Source organism: Sporisorium graminicola, chromosome SGRAM_12, assembly GCF_005498985.1.
Source record: "Sporisorium graminicola strain CBS 10092 chromosome SGRAM_12, whole genome shotgun sequence".
In the NCBI taxonomy this organism is placed as follows: Eukaryota; Fungi; Basidiomycota; class Ustilaginomycetes; order Ustilaginales; family Ustilaginaceae; genus Sporisorium; species Sporisorium graminicola.
In genome coordinates this window covers 30737-43296 of record NC_043722.1, presented here as the reverse complement: position 1 = coordinate 43296, position 12560 = coordinate 30737, and the positions used below count along the sequence as shown (strand labels likewise).

Below are 12560 nucleotides of genomic sequence, written 5' to 3'. Positions count from 1 at the left end.
AATCGGAAATCGAAATTTCGAAAGACTGTGAGCTGCTGCTACGCAATTTTGCATTTGTTTGCCCTCCTCCCGTTAAAGGCCGACAACCGATTTGGACCCCGATGTTCTGTACCACATGAAGAGCGGCTGCTTCAGGTCCAGCTCTGCTCAGACTTTCCCGCAATGCAGAAAGTACAGGCTGCTCATCTCGAGATCGCTATCCGTCGGTTGGGCCGTCACAGTCTGGTCACCGACATTCTCACACAACCTAAAAAGGGAATCTTCGATAGTGCCCGTTGCACCTTGACCTTGGATTGTGTGCGTACAGAAAAGAGCAATTTGTGACTACTAGGCAGCCAGACCATCGCGTTGCAGCACTTGGACAATCACTTGCAACACTTCTCGGCATCCTGGCGCAGCAAACATGTCCTGAGGCTCATCAATGGCGTGGTCCAGCACAGCATCTAACAGCCGCCTCAACTGAGCGCACAACACTCCAATTCGAGCATTGGCGCGCAGTCGAACCCAGTTCTCGTCCTTGCCAGCTGCGACTACCGCCGCGTTCGAACCAATCCCGATTCCACCCGCAAAATGATTGATCTTGAGCTTGCCTCCAAAGAGCAACAGTCCGAATAGCGGAACTTCGGTCGCATCGCGCAAGTAGACCTTGGAATCCGATCCTGCTCCCGTCGAGCTCTTGGCAAATGTGGTCAGATACGACGATTCGAATCCCTTGCAGCTGAACAGCGTCGACGACGGATGCAAGAACACTCGACCGTTGCGATCAAAGTACTTCACCTGGCGTGCCTCCGCCTCTCGCTGCACCGTTCCGCTCGACGACTGGTCAAACTTGGCCGACGGCAAATCGATTCGAATCACTGCTGGCCACAGTCCGGCCAGAATCACCGACCGGAGCACTCCGGCGTGCTGTGCATTCTTGTCGTATGTTTCGTCATCGTAGACACCGAAGGGACTGTAGCTCGTGGCCACGAAGCCCATCTCTTGCAGATGCGACAGGAGATCCAATCGGTTCGTTTGGATGTCCCTCAGCGTCGACTGGGAGATGAAATTGGTCTCGCACCATTCCCTGATCTCTGCGTTGGATTTGCGCTGGACGCGCATTGTCTGCCATTGCTCGAACGCAGCAGCATCGGCGAGCAGGTCGCTTCGGCATCCAGCTTCGGCTGCAAAGGTGCCTCGTGCCTTGCTCACCTCTTCCCTCTTCTCGAACGGTGCGGAAAACAGCGGCTTGCAGGACATGATGCTCGCCACCGTCAGCATCGGTCCCAAGCAGCCAAAGATCGTTCCCATGATCAACAGCTTGGCCAACCGCAGATCCAGAGGCAGCTGCGCCAGATGCTTACCCAGCGACGTCAGCCTGCTCTTGTATCCTTTGTCCGCTTGCAGCGCACCCGCTTCCACCAGGTTGCTCAGCGCCGCGTCCATCGAGGCCAGGCTTGGTGGGTCCAACGCCTTGCCGAGGTACTCCTTGACGTCTTCATCCTCGCGCATCGACTTGACCTCGAGGAACAGCGATTCCAGCGGTACTCGTCGCATCTCGGGCGTCTGCTGCGCCGCCATCCTCTTTTCGTCGACGAATCGCGAGTACAGTCGGAAGCACTCTCCCGCGCGAACACGGCCAGCACGACCACGTCGCTGCTTGCACGCTGCACGCGATGCCCAGCACTCGACCAAGCGTGTCAGCCCGCTTTCTGGCTCGAAGCGTGTCTCCTTGACTCGGCCCGTATCCACCACGTACGATACATCCGGGATCGTAATCGAAGTTTCCGCCACGTTGGTCGAAACCACAATCTTGCGGTGGCCAGCTCGAACAGGGTGGAATACCCGTCGCTGCTCGTCCGGAGACAAGTTCGCATGCAGCGGTAGGATCTCGACCTTGCTCTGTCCACGCAACGATGTTGAGATGGCGTCGATCGCTTGTCGAATCTCGCCTACACCAGGGCAGAAGACCAAGATGGCTCCGCCCACGCTGGCATCCACTGCTCCACTCAGCTCTTCGTTCTCGGCTCTCTCCACCACGTAGCGCACCACCGCACCGATCAACTCGTAGCTGATCCTTCCACCAGATCGAGAGACGCTCTCCACCGCGCGCATCGTGTCTTCGTCGACATTCTGTGCTTGCAGATGCGTGCGCAGCTGGCCCATTTCCTCCTCGATTTGCTTGCCGCCCCGTGCGCCGAACCCGCCTCGGAACTCGTTGCCCGACGGTCGGAATCCGCTCTCGCGTACGATGTCCTCCAGGTAGTGGTCCTCGACGGGGAAAGTGCGCCCAGGGATCGAGATGCAAGGCGCTTTGCCAAAGTAACTCGCAAATGTCTCCTGGTTGATGGTGGCACTCATCAGCACCACCTTGATCTTACTGTTTCGCTTGAGCAACTCGCGCAACTCGAGCAGCAGGAAGTCCGAGTCGACGTTGCGCTCGTGCACCTCGTCCACCACAACGTGCGAGATGCCCTTGAGGTCCGTGTCGCCACCAGCACCCAGACGTCGGAGTAGAACACCCGTCGTAGTGAAGAGCAACCTGCATTCTCTCGATGCTCTGCGCTCTCCACGGATCGCATAACCAACCAAGCTTCCCGACGCTACGGGCCTCTTTTTGCCGTCCAACTCTTCGCCACGTTCGACAGCGACACGCGATGCGACACCGATAGCACTCACACGCCGGGGCTGAGTAACGACGATATTGCACTCGCTGCCGCTACCGGCCTCGATCGCTTCGTCCAGAATGAATTGCGGCACTTGCGTCGTCTTACCACATCCCGTCTCGCCGGCAATGATCACCACACGATTGGTGCGGATCAGCTCCAAGATCTCTCCAGCAGCAGTTGCAGCAGGCAAAGACTTACGGATGGCTCCCATTTTGGAATAGCTTGACGAGGTACGCAGCTGCTTTTGCTGGCGTTGCAGCAGAGCATCGATCTCGGCATCGCGTCGCAGTGGCTTTCCTCCTCCGCCTCTGCGTTTGGCGTTGGCTGTCTTGCGTTGACCCGTGGGTGTTGCGGCGCGAGACGTCTCTGGTGTGGCATCGGCGCTGGTGTCGGCCTGCTCTGCCGCAATGAGGTGCTGCATGACACTGTTGAGCAGAGGCGGGTCGTCGACAACTTTGGACCATGTGCTCTCGAGCTCTTCGACCAAGCTCAACAGTACACCGCCATCTCCTGACTCGATGGCCTCGAACCAGTCGAGTCTCTTGTTGTCGCCCTGGAAAGCGCGAAGCAAGTGTTGGGTGAGGGCTAGCTTCAGGTACGACGGCAGCGTCTTGGAAACGACGCAAAAGGCTGGCAGAGCATACGTTTCCGACTTCTCCCGGGCGAGGGGGTAGAGCGCGTGTGGATGCGACGAGATGCGCAGTCGCACGTCTTCCTTGCCGCCTGCCGCTGTATCTGGTCCCGCGATAGAAATGTCGTAGTCGTGCATACCGAGTCGATCGTGTTCCGAAGGGACCACCACTCGATCTTCGCCCAGAACGGCTTCGACAGCCATGCGTTCGTCAGCGCGCTTCATCTCGATCTCTTCCTTGTCTGCATCGTCGATCTGGGTCGGATAGGAGAGGACGGCTTCTAGAACAGCATCTGACGTCCATTGTTCCTCGACCTGTTCGACAGCATCCCATCCAGCCATCTGCCGGAGTAGCATTTCCAATGCCAAGCCCTCTTTGGCCGTGCGAGGCAGCTCGACATGATGTGCACGTTCAGCAGCAGCGATGCGTTTGAAAGTAGCTTGGACCGCTCTCCTCGGAAAACCGGCCTGCTTGGACAGCCTGTCGACCGCCCATCCAACTGCAAGCGCATCTCCACCGGCGCCCGCCTTGGAGGCAGTGACAAAGCTCTCCGACGAGGTGCTCGGCTTGAACCTGACCGGAAGATCCTCTTCGGGAGTGTAGAGCATCAGGTACTCGAGTGCAGCTTCGCGATCGGCCAAAGAAGCAGCCGAAGCAAGCATGGGGTCGACAAGTAATGCTGCCGTGGAGGACGACGGATTGGACAGGGCGGTGCGTGCCGAGGTGAGCCACGAGATTGCACTGCGCGCATGACCACGTCGGAAGCCGTACGAAGTGAGCTCTCTTTCGAGGCCGGCCGCATCCACCTTGGGAACCGATTCTGCCGCCGCTGTGCTGTTGGGATCCTGGTCCTCTTCAATCAAGTCGAGTGGCGTCGTGCTTGCGGACGGGAAGATGCTCATGGCTTTGCGGATGGTAGCCTCGATCTTTTCCCGCAACGAACTTGCCAGACGAACCTCTTTGGCTTCCTGCCATGCTTTGCTCAACGGTTTTCCTGTGCCGTTGAGCTTGCCATTAACGATGCCAACTTCGCCTCTGCTTGCGGCGTCTGCAGCTGCCTGCTTGTCCTGCTCCTTTTTTGCCTTTTCCGCCTCCCTCTTGGCCGCTGCCTCGAAAGGATCTGACTCCCACATCCAGTCCTGGTGGCTGGGGGCAGTCTTTTTGTACGCCTCCATCTTTACCCAATACTCCCGGGGCCCCGGTGGCAGGGCAAGGTTGAGGGAGAGATGGTTGAAGATACGAAATAGCGCATAAGTGGCGCCCCAGTGTTTGGCTTCCAAGCTGGACTGGCATTCGAGGCGGAGACCGGGTTCTTTGGGTTCAAAGGTGACGGTGAAAGGATTCGAGGCGTCCTTCTTGTTGACTTTCTTTAGCGTCACAGCGCAGCTGTAGCCTTCCTTGTGTCTGCGTGGCTCGACAATGGGCTTTTCCCAGCCTGGCAGCTTGTTGATGCGTTCGTACAGCATGTTGAGCGGCGTCTTGCTGCCCGGAGGGAAGAGCATCTCTCTCTGACCTTGACCCTGACCCGGTGCAGTCGATGGCGCGGAAGAAGGGCCCGCTGCTGGAGTGCCGGGGCTGGCACCATCTTTGGGCGGCTGTGGCTGTGGTTGCTGTAGCTGCTGTTTGGCGGCTTTAGTGTAGGAGGGCGGTGGTTTGGGACCTCCACCTTTGACCCAGTCTGGGAGCGGCGAGGCTTTGGACGAAGTGGTGCCGCTCGACTTGATGGCCGGGTTCTTTTTCCTAGGCGCCATCCTTGCCGATACGGAATGGGGACTGTATCTGACGATGGACAGCGAGACGGTAGGGTAAGTCGTAGGAGGAGAAGAAGAGGAAGGAGGCCCTTTGTCGTCGAGCCCATCAGCAAAAAAAGGGCTTTCTGTGCTTCTTCTTGGATATTGGCCAGCGACCTCGGATCTCGGAATATCAGGATCTAACAACAAAAAGAGTTCAAAGATCACCACCCCACCTCGATGACTCTATGCTGCTGAGAAACAGGTCGACGTCTGGGACCATGCAGCTCAGTTCCTCACACTGGCCCGGCTGATGAAGCAAGCGGCAATGCACTCGATGGGGTAAGGACAGGAAGTCGGACCGACACCTCATTGAACACGAGCGGATAAAAATAAGTCTCCACCTTGGCACTTGGAGTGGCAACCGGTGGTAACACTCATTCTGGCGTTGGCGGCAACAGGCGGAGACCTGTCAATCTCTCACTTGTATACCGGGACGGCCCACCCTCTGCTTCAACGCTGAAGTTCCTTCGTAAACGTTCCTCCATTGATCGCATAAGCTTTGAGTCACAATGCTGGGGAGAAACATAGCAGCAAGTGGGTGCAGTACAAGGCGTGAAAGGGCTGCGATTCGTCGCGAAGTTGTACATCACTGATACTTCGCGGGGCCAGGGTGAGGTATAAGTAGTCGTCTCTTCGCGGTAGATACGCACCTCGAGTCGAGACCTGCGCTCGACATATCAATCAAGACGAGACATACAAACTCTTCTCTACTTCAATCTCGAGGGACAAGGATGCATGCCAACATGGGACCCATCACCCAGGCCAAGCCTGCAATCGTGGACGATGTCCTGATCATTGGCGGTGGTATCTCCGGCATCAACGCAGCATGCCGTCTCACTGACACACTCCCTTCTCTCACCTACACCATGCTCGAAGGCCGTTCGACTTTCGGCGGGACGTGGGATCTGTTCAAATACCCGGGCGTTCGATCCGACTCGGACTTGCACACGTTTGGCTATGCGTTCAAAGCGTGGCGTGGGCCTGCGATTGCTCGCGCGCCCGAGATCCTTGCCTACCTCAACGTGGTTGCCGAGCAGTACGCCATCCGCTCGCGCACGCGTTTCGACACCAAGGCGACCCATGCCAGTTGGGACAGCAACGACAAGTGTTGGACTGTGCAAACCCGACATGCGCTGACTGGCGAGGTGCACGAGTACAGGGCGAGGTTCCTGCTCAGCTGCTGCGGATACTACGACTACGACCAGCCGCTGCAGGCCGAGATCCCGGGAATTGACGGGTTCAAAGGGACGGTGGTGCATCCGCAGTTCTGGACGTTGTCCGAGCACGAGTATGCTGACAAGAGGGTGGCCATCGTCGGCTCGGGTGCTACCGCCATCACGTTGCTGCCGTCTCTGGCGCACAAGACCCGCCACGTCACGCTGGTGCAGCGCTCCCCCTCGTACGTCGTCGCCACCAACCCTGTTGATCGAATCGCAAACCTGCTGCAGCGTGTGTTGCCGGAAAGCTGGGCGTCGTTTGTGGTGCGCCAGAAAAACGTCGTGCGCATTTATGCGTTTTACCACCTGGGCCGAGCCTTCCCCACGCTGTTCCGCAGGATGATCACGCGCAGGGCTAAGAGCGAGCTTCCGGCGGGCATTCCTGTCGAGCCGCACTTTACGCCCAGGTACGAGCCGTGGGACCAGCGCGTGACGCTGACCCCCAACGGCGACTTCTTCCAAGCACTGCGCGACGGTAAGGCTTCCATCGCCACTGGCAACATCCTCGCCGTCAACCACGACCACATCGCCCTCGACACGGGCGAAACCATCCGTGCCGACATCATCGTTACGGCCACAGGGCTCAAACTCCTCATCGGCGGTGGCATCCACCTCACCATCAACGGCCAACGCATCTCCACCGCCGACAGATTCGTCTGGAGGGGCTGCATGCTCGAAGGCATTCCCAACTTCGCCTTCGCCATGGGCTACACCAATGCCAGTTGGACGCTCGGCTCCGACTGCACCGCTCATTTCGTGCTTAGGCTGCTTTCGCACTTGGCCGCGACCAACCAGGAGGTGGTGACCCCAGAGGCAGTGGAGCGCGACCAGCTGGTCGAAGCGGGTCTGTTGGATTTGTCGAGCACGTACATTGCCAAAGCCAAGGGGTCATTGCCGAAGACTGCGACAACGGGCCCGTGGAGGAGACGCACCAACTACTGGCGCGACATGTGGGCTGCCAAACACGCCGCGTTTGATCAGCTTGTGTTTGGGTGAGGCGCTCAAACAAAGAAGGCTCGCCCAGCAGACACAATGCGAAATGCAAAAGTCAAACATTGCAACATTCGTGTTTGGTGAGATAGTCTAAGGAACATCAGGGGTGTTGGTGGCGGAGAGAAGCTAATCCCTCTCACTTTGTCTGACCAGGCGGGCCCTGAAACTGACCACCCGAGTTGGCGACTCCGCCATTCTCGGTCCAGGTCGACGCGGCGTCCGTGGTGTACTTAGCATCCACATCGACCGCGACGGTAGTCCAGGCAAAGATGCCGTCCTCGATCTTGTCGCCGAGCAGCACGTACTCTACGATCGGATCGGACCCTTCGCTGGCGGCTTCCTCGAGCAGGATAAAGTCGTCGGCGTTCGTGGTGAGCTCCTGTGTGTTTGTGGTGTACGGCGAGGTGGTTTCGACCTGGTTGATGAGGTCCTGGTCGAAGAAGAGCTGGCCGATGTGCACTGCGCCCGTGCTCTGCGCATTGGCGAGCGTGTTGTTACCCAGCAATGTCGCGTTGACATGGGCGACAATGTGGATGTGCGTAGTCCGACCTGTGTAGTGTCCGGGGAAGATGGTCTGGAACTGCGAAGCGCCATTCTCGTCCGTGCGCTGCACGCCTCGTAGGAAAGTGGCGTTCAGGTTGGACGCATCGTCCGGGTTACCATTGCCCGACGCCTGGACACCAGAGTACACGCCCGTCGCGTTGCAGCTCCAGATCTCCCAGTACAGCTCGGGCACCGGCTCGCACGTGTTGACGTCGACAAACTGCGCATCCAGGTACAGCGGCACGCCCGCCTGGCCATCCGTCACGTTGCTACGCACCAATTCGCCGCTCACCCAGTACGGCCCGATGATTGCCTCGGGCTGCAGGACGCACGCCTCCGGGTCGCTCGAGAACACGGTGCCCGTGCTAGCCTCGCGGGTGATATCGGTGCGGTTGGACAGATGCGTGCTGTTGATCGCCTTGGTAGCGGCATCGTCCGAGTCGGCACGTCGCGCGAGGGTGCGCGCTCGGAGCTGGTCGAGCAGCTCCTGCCGACGCTGCTGCTGCGTGTGCAGAGCATGACGCCGTTGCAGCGACGACTTGGAGTTGGCGCAGCGCCGGTACTGCGACTGAGCAGAGCGCCGGTAGAGCTGGCCCGCTGCGACCTCGGCGGGGCTCGGCGGAGCTTCGCCCGGGTGTGCAGACACCACAGCGACAGCGACTGCCGCAACCAGCACCACCCAGCGAGACAAAACCTGCGTGTTGAACAGCATCTTTGTTGAAGGAGATAACAAGATGAGTGTATTGACAAGTAGGGCGAGACTTTCAGGGAATTCTTGCCACCTTTATACCTTCCGAAAGCCTGCCTCTTGTTGCTGCTGCTTCACAACAGCAGACGCAACAGAGCTGTGCTGTGCTGTGCTGTGCTGTGCTGTGCTGTGTCAAAGACATTCTTGTCGTCTCACACGCACGCTGTCGCCGTTGCTTTGACCGACCGGTGGGGGTGACAAATGGGCGAGCACATGCTTCGACCTCTCGACCACGAGGTCGCTAGCGCCACAGCCGTCGTTAGCGGTGTTTGCAGTAGCACGACCATGCGTTCGAAGATGGTGGTGGGTGCAAGCGGTTGCAGAGCCAAGTGCGCATTTGTCAGCACCGTTACCCCACACGATGCTTGCAAAGCATACTGTAGCTTGGTCCAGCTTGGCCCATGCGGTCAGCCAGCGCGCTATGCATTCCACTAGCAACCATTTCCGCATTAGCTCGCTTCTTGGCGTCTGCACCTTCCGCATGGACCGCCCAGAACACGCCAACAAGGGCAGCAGCATCGACTTTGCGTTTTGCCGCCGCCGCCACCTCCCTACGGTACCGCCTGCTGCAGCTGCAGCTGTTGCTGCTTACGAATTCGCCCGACATCAATGGACAGTGACAGTTGAGTCGTGGGGGTTGCCCATCGCGCCTGCTGCCACATATAGCACGCTATAATAAATTTAGGTTAGCGCTTGGCCCGCAGAGTGACCGCGTGTTCAATCCAGTGGCAGTGTAATGTGTCGTTTCAAAGGATTCGCACGCCTCGGGACGAACAATGCGCACCACTACAAAAGAATTCAACCACGGTTCGCAGCGAGCGTGAGTGTGTCTTGAATCTGTGCTCGATCCCGCTCGTCTAGGTTGGTGACAAGGAGAACGACCTTGTTTCTGTCCATAAACTTTGCGAGCTTGGACTTTTCCTTGTCCGTCCCTTGCTGCTGCTGCTGCTGCTGCAAGAAACGCTCAACACCCGCTTCGCCTTGCTCGCTACGGATCGCCTCGACCTTCTCTTGCTGTTTGCGTTGCCTCCTCGCATTCTTCTTCGCCGGCAGTCGATCCTTCCAGACGTTGTACTTTTCCACCTTGGCCGCAGCTCTATCCATCAGATTCGAAACAGGCTCGCGATGCTGCGACGGCCTCAAGGGCGCATACTGATCCGGGCGGAGCCTGAGGTATCCCGGGCCGTAGTCGAAGGGGTCGTAGTCGATCGGACGCTTGTTCAGGTTGAACAGCGCGCCGCGTGCTCTGGGGTCAGTCTCGGGCAGGACATTGGGCGAGCCTAAAGAGAACTGAAAGCTGCTGCTCTGAGTGTCGCCCGCTGCTGGCTCGTTTTCAGAAAAGCTGTTCGCAAAGCATCCGGACGAGACAGGCACGATCTGGGCATGGAGCCCACGCGGATGGAAGAGTCCCTGGTTTGCCCGCGCCACGCAAGCCTCGCTCTTGACGCGACTGCCGACGTGTGCTGCGGTCGTCGTCAGCGCCTGCGTCGCCACCACAGCCACGAGCATCTCCCACGAGCCCACCGCCATGGCCCCGACATCCACGCCAAAGTTGAACAGCTTGACCCGCGTGTCGAACCCGATCGCCTCGTTGAGCTCAGAGAGAAACGCGATAAACTGCGGCTCGCTGACCCCGCTGTCGGCGAGCGCGGGCGCGTAGAGCAGCTGGAATCCGCGCAGCCGGTCCGCCTGCCTCCTCTGCGGGATCACAACCGGCTTGTCAAGTGGTGGTGGAAGCACAGCTGACGCGTCGAGCGCGTCATTGTTATGGCTGCGATGGATGAGAGATTGCATGGCCGATCAGAGCGGTTTTACCAAAGAGAGTCGAGTGATTCAACCAAGCGCGAAGGGCAGGGGGGAGACAAGGCGTTAGGGCAGGATTTCTTTATATACAGTAACTAGCCCGTCCTCTCACACAGCAGCAGCGATGGTTATTTCATGCAGGGTTCGTCGAAGCTTCTGCGCGGCGTGGATTCGGCACGCTACTCGGCACTTGACTCGGCTGTCATACAACTAGCGCACTAGTTGTGGGAACTCCGACCTGTGGTTGGCTGTTTGGCGTCAAAGTCGCCCGTGACCAAAAACGGCGCCTTGTTCACTGTTGACACAACACCACCCTGTCCACGCAGCTGTGCGTTGTCCATACAGCCGGAAAAAAAAACTTGTTTGCATTCTGCATGCTTTCCTTTCCATACAGAGACGAGCAGTTGACTTTATGTCCAGAACATGCATCCATTTGTGTCCACTGTTGACAGCGACGCGACTCGAAGGTGCGAGTCGGCTGCTGCGCACTTATCCACTAACAGTGTTGCTGACCGAGCCAGAGCCCGAGAAGGCCTCGGTGGCAAAGACCTGGTAGTTAAAGTCTGGGTTGGACGCACCGTTAGCAAAGCCGTACTTGCTCCAAGCGGTAAAGTGATTGGCCAGCGTGACCGAGCCGGAGCTGCGCTTGCTCTGGCGCACACTGAAGAACTGTCCAAACGTCTTGGTGCCCTGGATCGAAGGCTGGTTGTTCTGCGTGTGCTTGCAGATCTTGTACGACGAGCCATCCGACGTGACGCTGCCCACCACCTGCGAGCCGCCGACGGAGCACGGGTCGTAGCTGTAGTTCTCCACCACGTAGTACTCGGTCAGCGGGTTGTTGAGCCATCCGTACACGGCGTGGTACGAGCCCTGGTTCGACTGGTAGTTGCCGCTAAAGTTGATGACGCGGTTCGAGATGCCCTTGGTCCAGCCGAGCCCAACGACGAAATCGCCCGGGTTGTTCCAGCTGGCAGAGTAAGTTCCGGCGCCCTGGTTGTACTTGAAGTTGGCCTCGTTGCCGTTGTAGTTCTGCACATAGTTGATCGACTGGCGCTTGGCGAGAGGCGCAGCAGTCTCGGCCTCGGGCGCCACGGGGCTGCCAACAGCAGTGCCGGCAACACCGACCAGAGCGAGGAGCGCAGTGAACTTCATTTTCGAGAGCAAGCGAGAGAAAATGTGCGTGCGAGGGACGGAGAGAGGGGTGGTATCGATGTCGATGGATGCGGATGAAGGACGACTGGATTAGGACGGCATGACCCACCGTACTAATAGCTTTGCAACTCGTGCTGTGAAGCATGGTGTCCCAATGAGCCAACCCTGCTCATGTGGGACGTGGTGCTCGACGCTCGACGCTCGACGGGAGTAGAGTACGAGGGTTGACCGGTGTAGTCCAGCTGCAAACACGTCTTGCTTCGTTTCGAAGAAGTGAACCCAGCAGCAGGCTATGCGGCGAAGCTGCACAGAAGCCGACCGCCTCCTTCGCGTGCTGGCCAGACCGGCAATCCATTTTGCCTTGTCGCTGGCCACCAGACGCACCGCTATGGTCATCAGCATACTGTATCGATCCGCTGCTGCCAGTCGAGGTGGTACTGGCTCGCTCGATGCTGCTTTGCCGGTCGCTGCGAAAGTACCTTGGTGAGGATCCCGCTTGTTGCGACAAGACGATCACGACGAGCCGCTTGAGCTGGACTCGAAGAAGAAAGCCGGTCCGGTTGCTCGCCAGTGTAGCAGCAGCTCGAAGCGAGCACGGATCAGCACCTAAGCGAGCCGTAGGGTCTCGTGGTCCACCAAAGTCTAAAAAAAATCGCGACGATTCGTCCGTCAAGGTGCAATCGGTTGCCACAGTTCGATCGTGCTGACGAGAGTGGTGGAGGTCGCGGTGGTGGTGGTGGTGGTGGCTTCGTCTGCTGTCGGCGTACATGTGCGTTGTCTGATGTTAGCTGAGACCGAGAACAACGTCAGCGCAACAGCCGCAGCAGCAGCAGCCTGTGACCGGTGAATGAGATTTGCGCTAATGCCACCGGCGTTGGTGTGCCCATTTGACAAGCGCAGAGCCATTGCGATGGCCCGACATGAAACGCCGCGTGTCGAGAGTCGCGTTGGTACCATGGCCCATCCTCGCCTGGCTGCCCCCCGTCGTCCGGTCGAGTTGAGACGCATCATGCAGACCCACCAAACGGCCG

The 12560-nt window shown here is 58.6% G+C and overlaps 5 protein-coding genes across 5 annotated transcripts; 1 reads left to right on the top strand and 4 right to left on the bottom strand.

Moving 5' to 3' along the window:
- Window positions 1-327: 327 nt before the first annotated feature.
- Window positions 328-5031, bottom strand: EX895_001565 (uncharacterized protein; the record flags this gene model as incomplete). Its single annotated transcript, XM_029882164.1, has 1 exon — window positions 328-5031. The coding sequence occupies one exon, from the start codon at window positions 5029-5031 to the stop codon at window positions 328-330; it is 4704 nt and encodes a 1567-aa protein (XP_029741019.1).
- A 773-nt stretch (window positions 5032-5804) lies between these two features.
- EX895_001564 (uncharacterized protein) lies at window positions 5805-7286 on the top strand (the record flags this gene model as incomplete). The annotated part of the gene is made up of 1 exon (XM_029882163.1): window positions 5805-7286. The coding sequence occupies one exon, from the start codon at window positions 5805-5807 to the stop codon at window positions 7284-7286; it is 1482 nt and encodes a 493-aa protein (XP_029741018.1).
- Window positions 7287-7419: 133 nt separating this feature from the next.
- On the bottom strand, window positions 7420-8538 carry EX895_001563 (uncharacterized protein; the record flags this gene model as incomplete). The annotated part of the gene is made up of 1 exon (XM_029882162.1): window positions 7420-8538. The coding sequence occupies one exon, from the start codon at window positions 8536-8538 to the stop codon at window positions 7420-7422; it is 1119 nt and encodes a 372-aa protein (XP_029741017.1).
- Window positions 8539-9372: 834 nt separating this feature from the next.
- EX895_001562 (uncharacterized protein) lies at window positions 9373-10368 on the bottom strand (the record flags this gene model as incomplete). Its single annotated transcript, XM_029882161.1, has 1 exon — window positions 9373-10368. One exon carries the CDS (start codon window positions 10366-10368, stop codon window positions 9373-9375), a length of 996 nt encoding a protein of 331 aa, XP_029741016.1.
- A 498-nt stretch (window positions 10369-10866) lies between these two features.
- On the bottom strand, window positions 10867-11529 carry EX895_001561 (uncharacterized protein; the record flags this gene model as incomplete). The annotated part of the gene is made up of 1 exon (XM_029882160.1): window positions 10867-11529. The coding sequence occupies one exon, from the start codon at window positions 11527-11529 to the stop codon at window positions 10867-10869; it is 663 nt and encodes a 220-aa protein (XP_029741015.1).
- Window positions 11530-12560: the final 1031 nt, after the last annotated feature.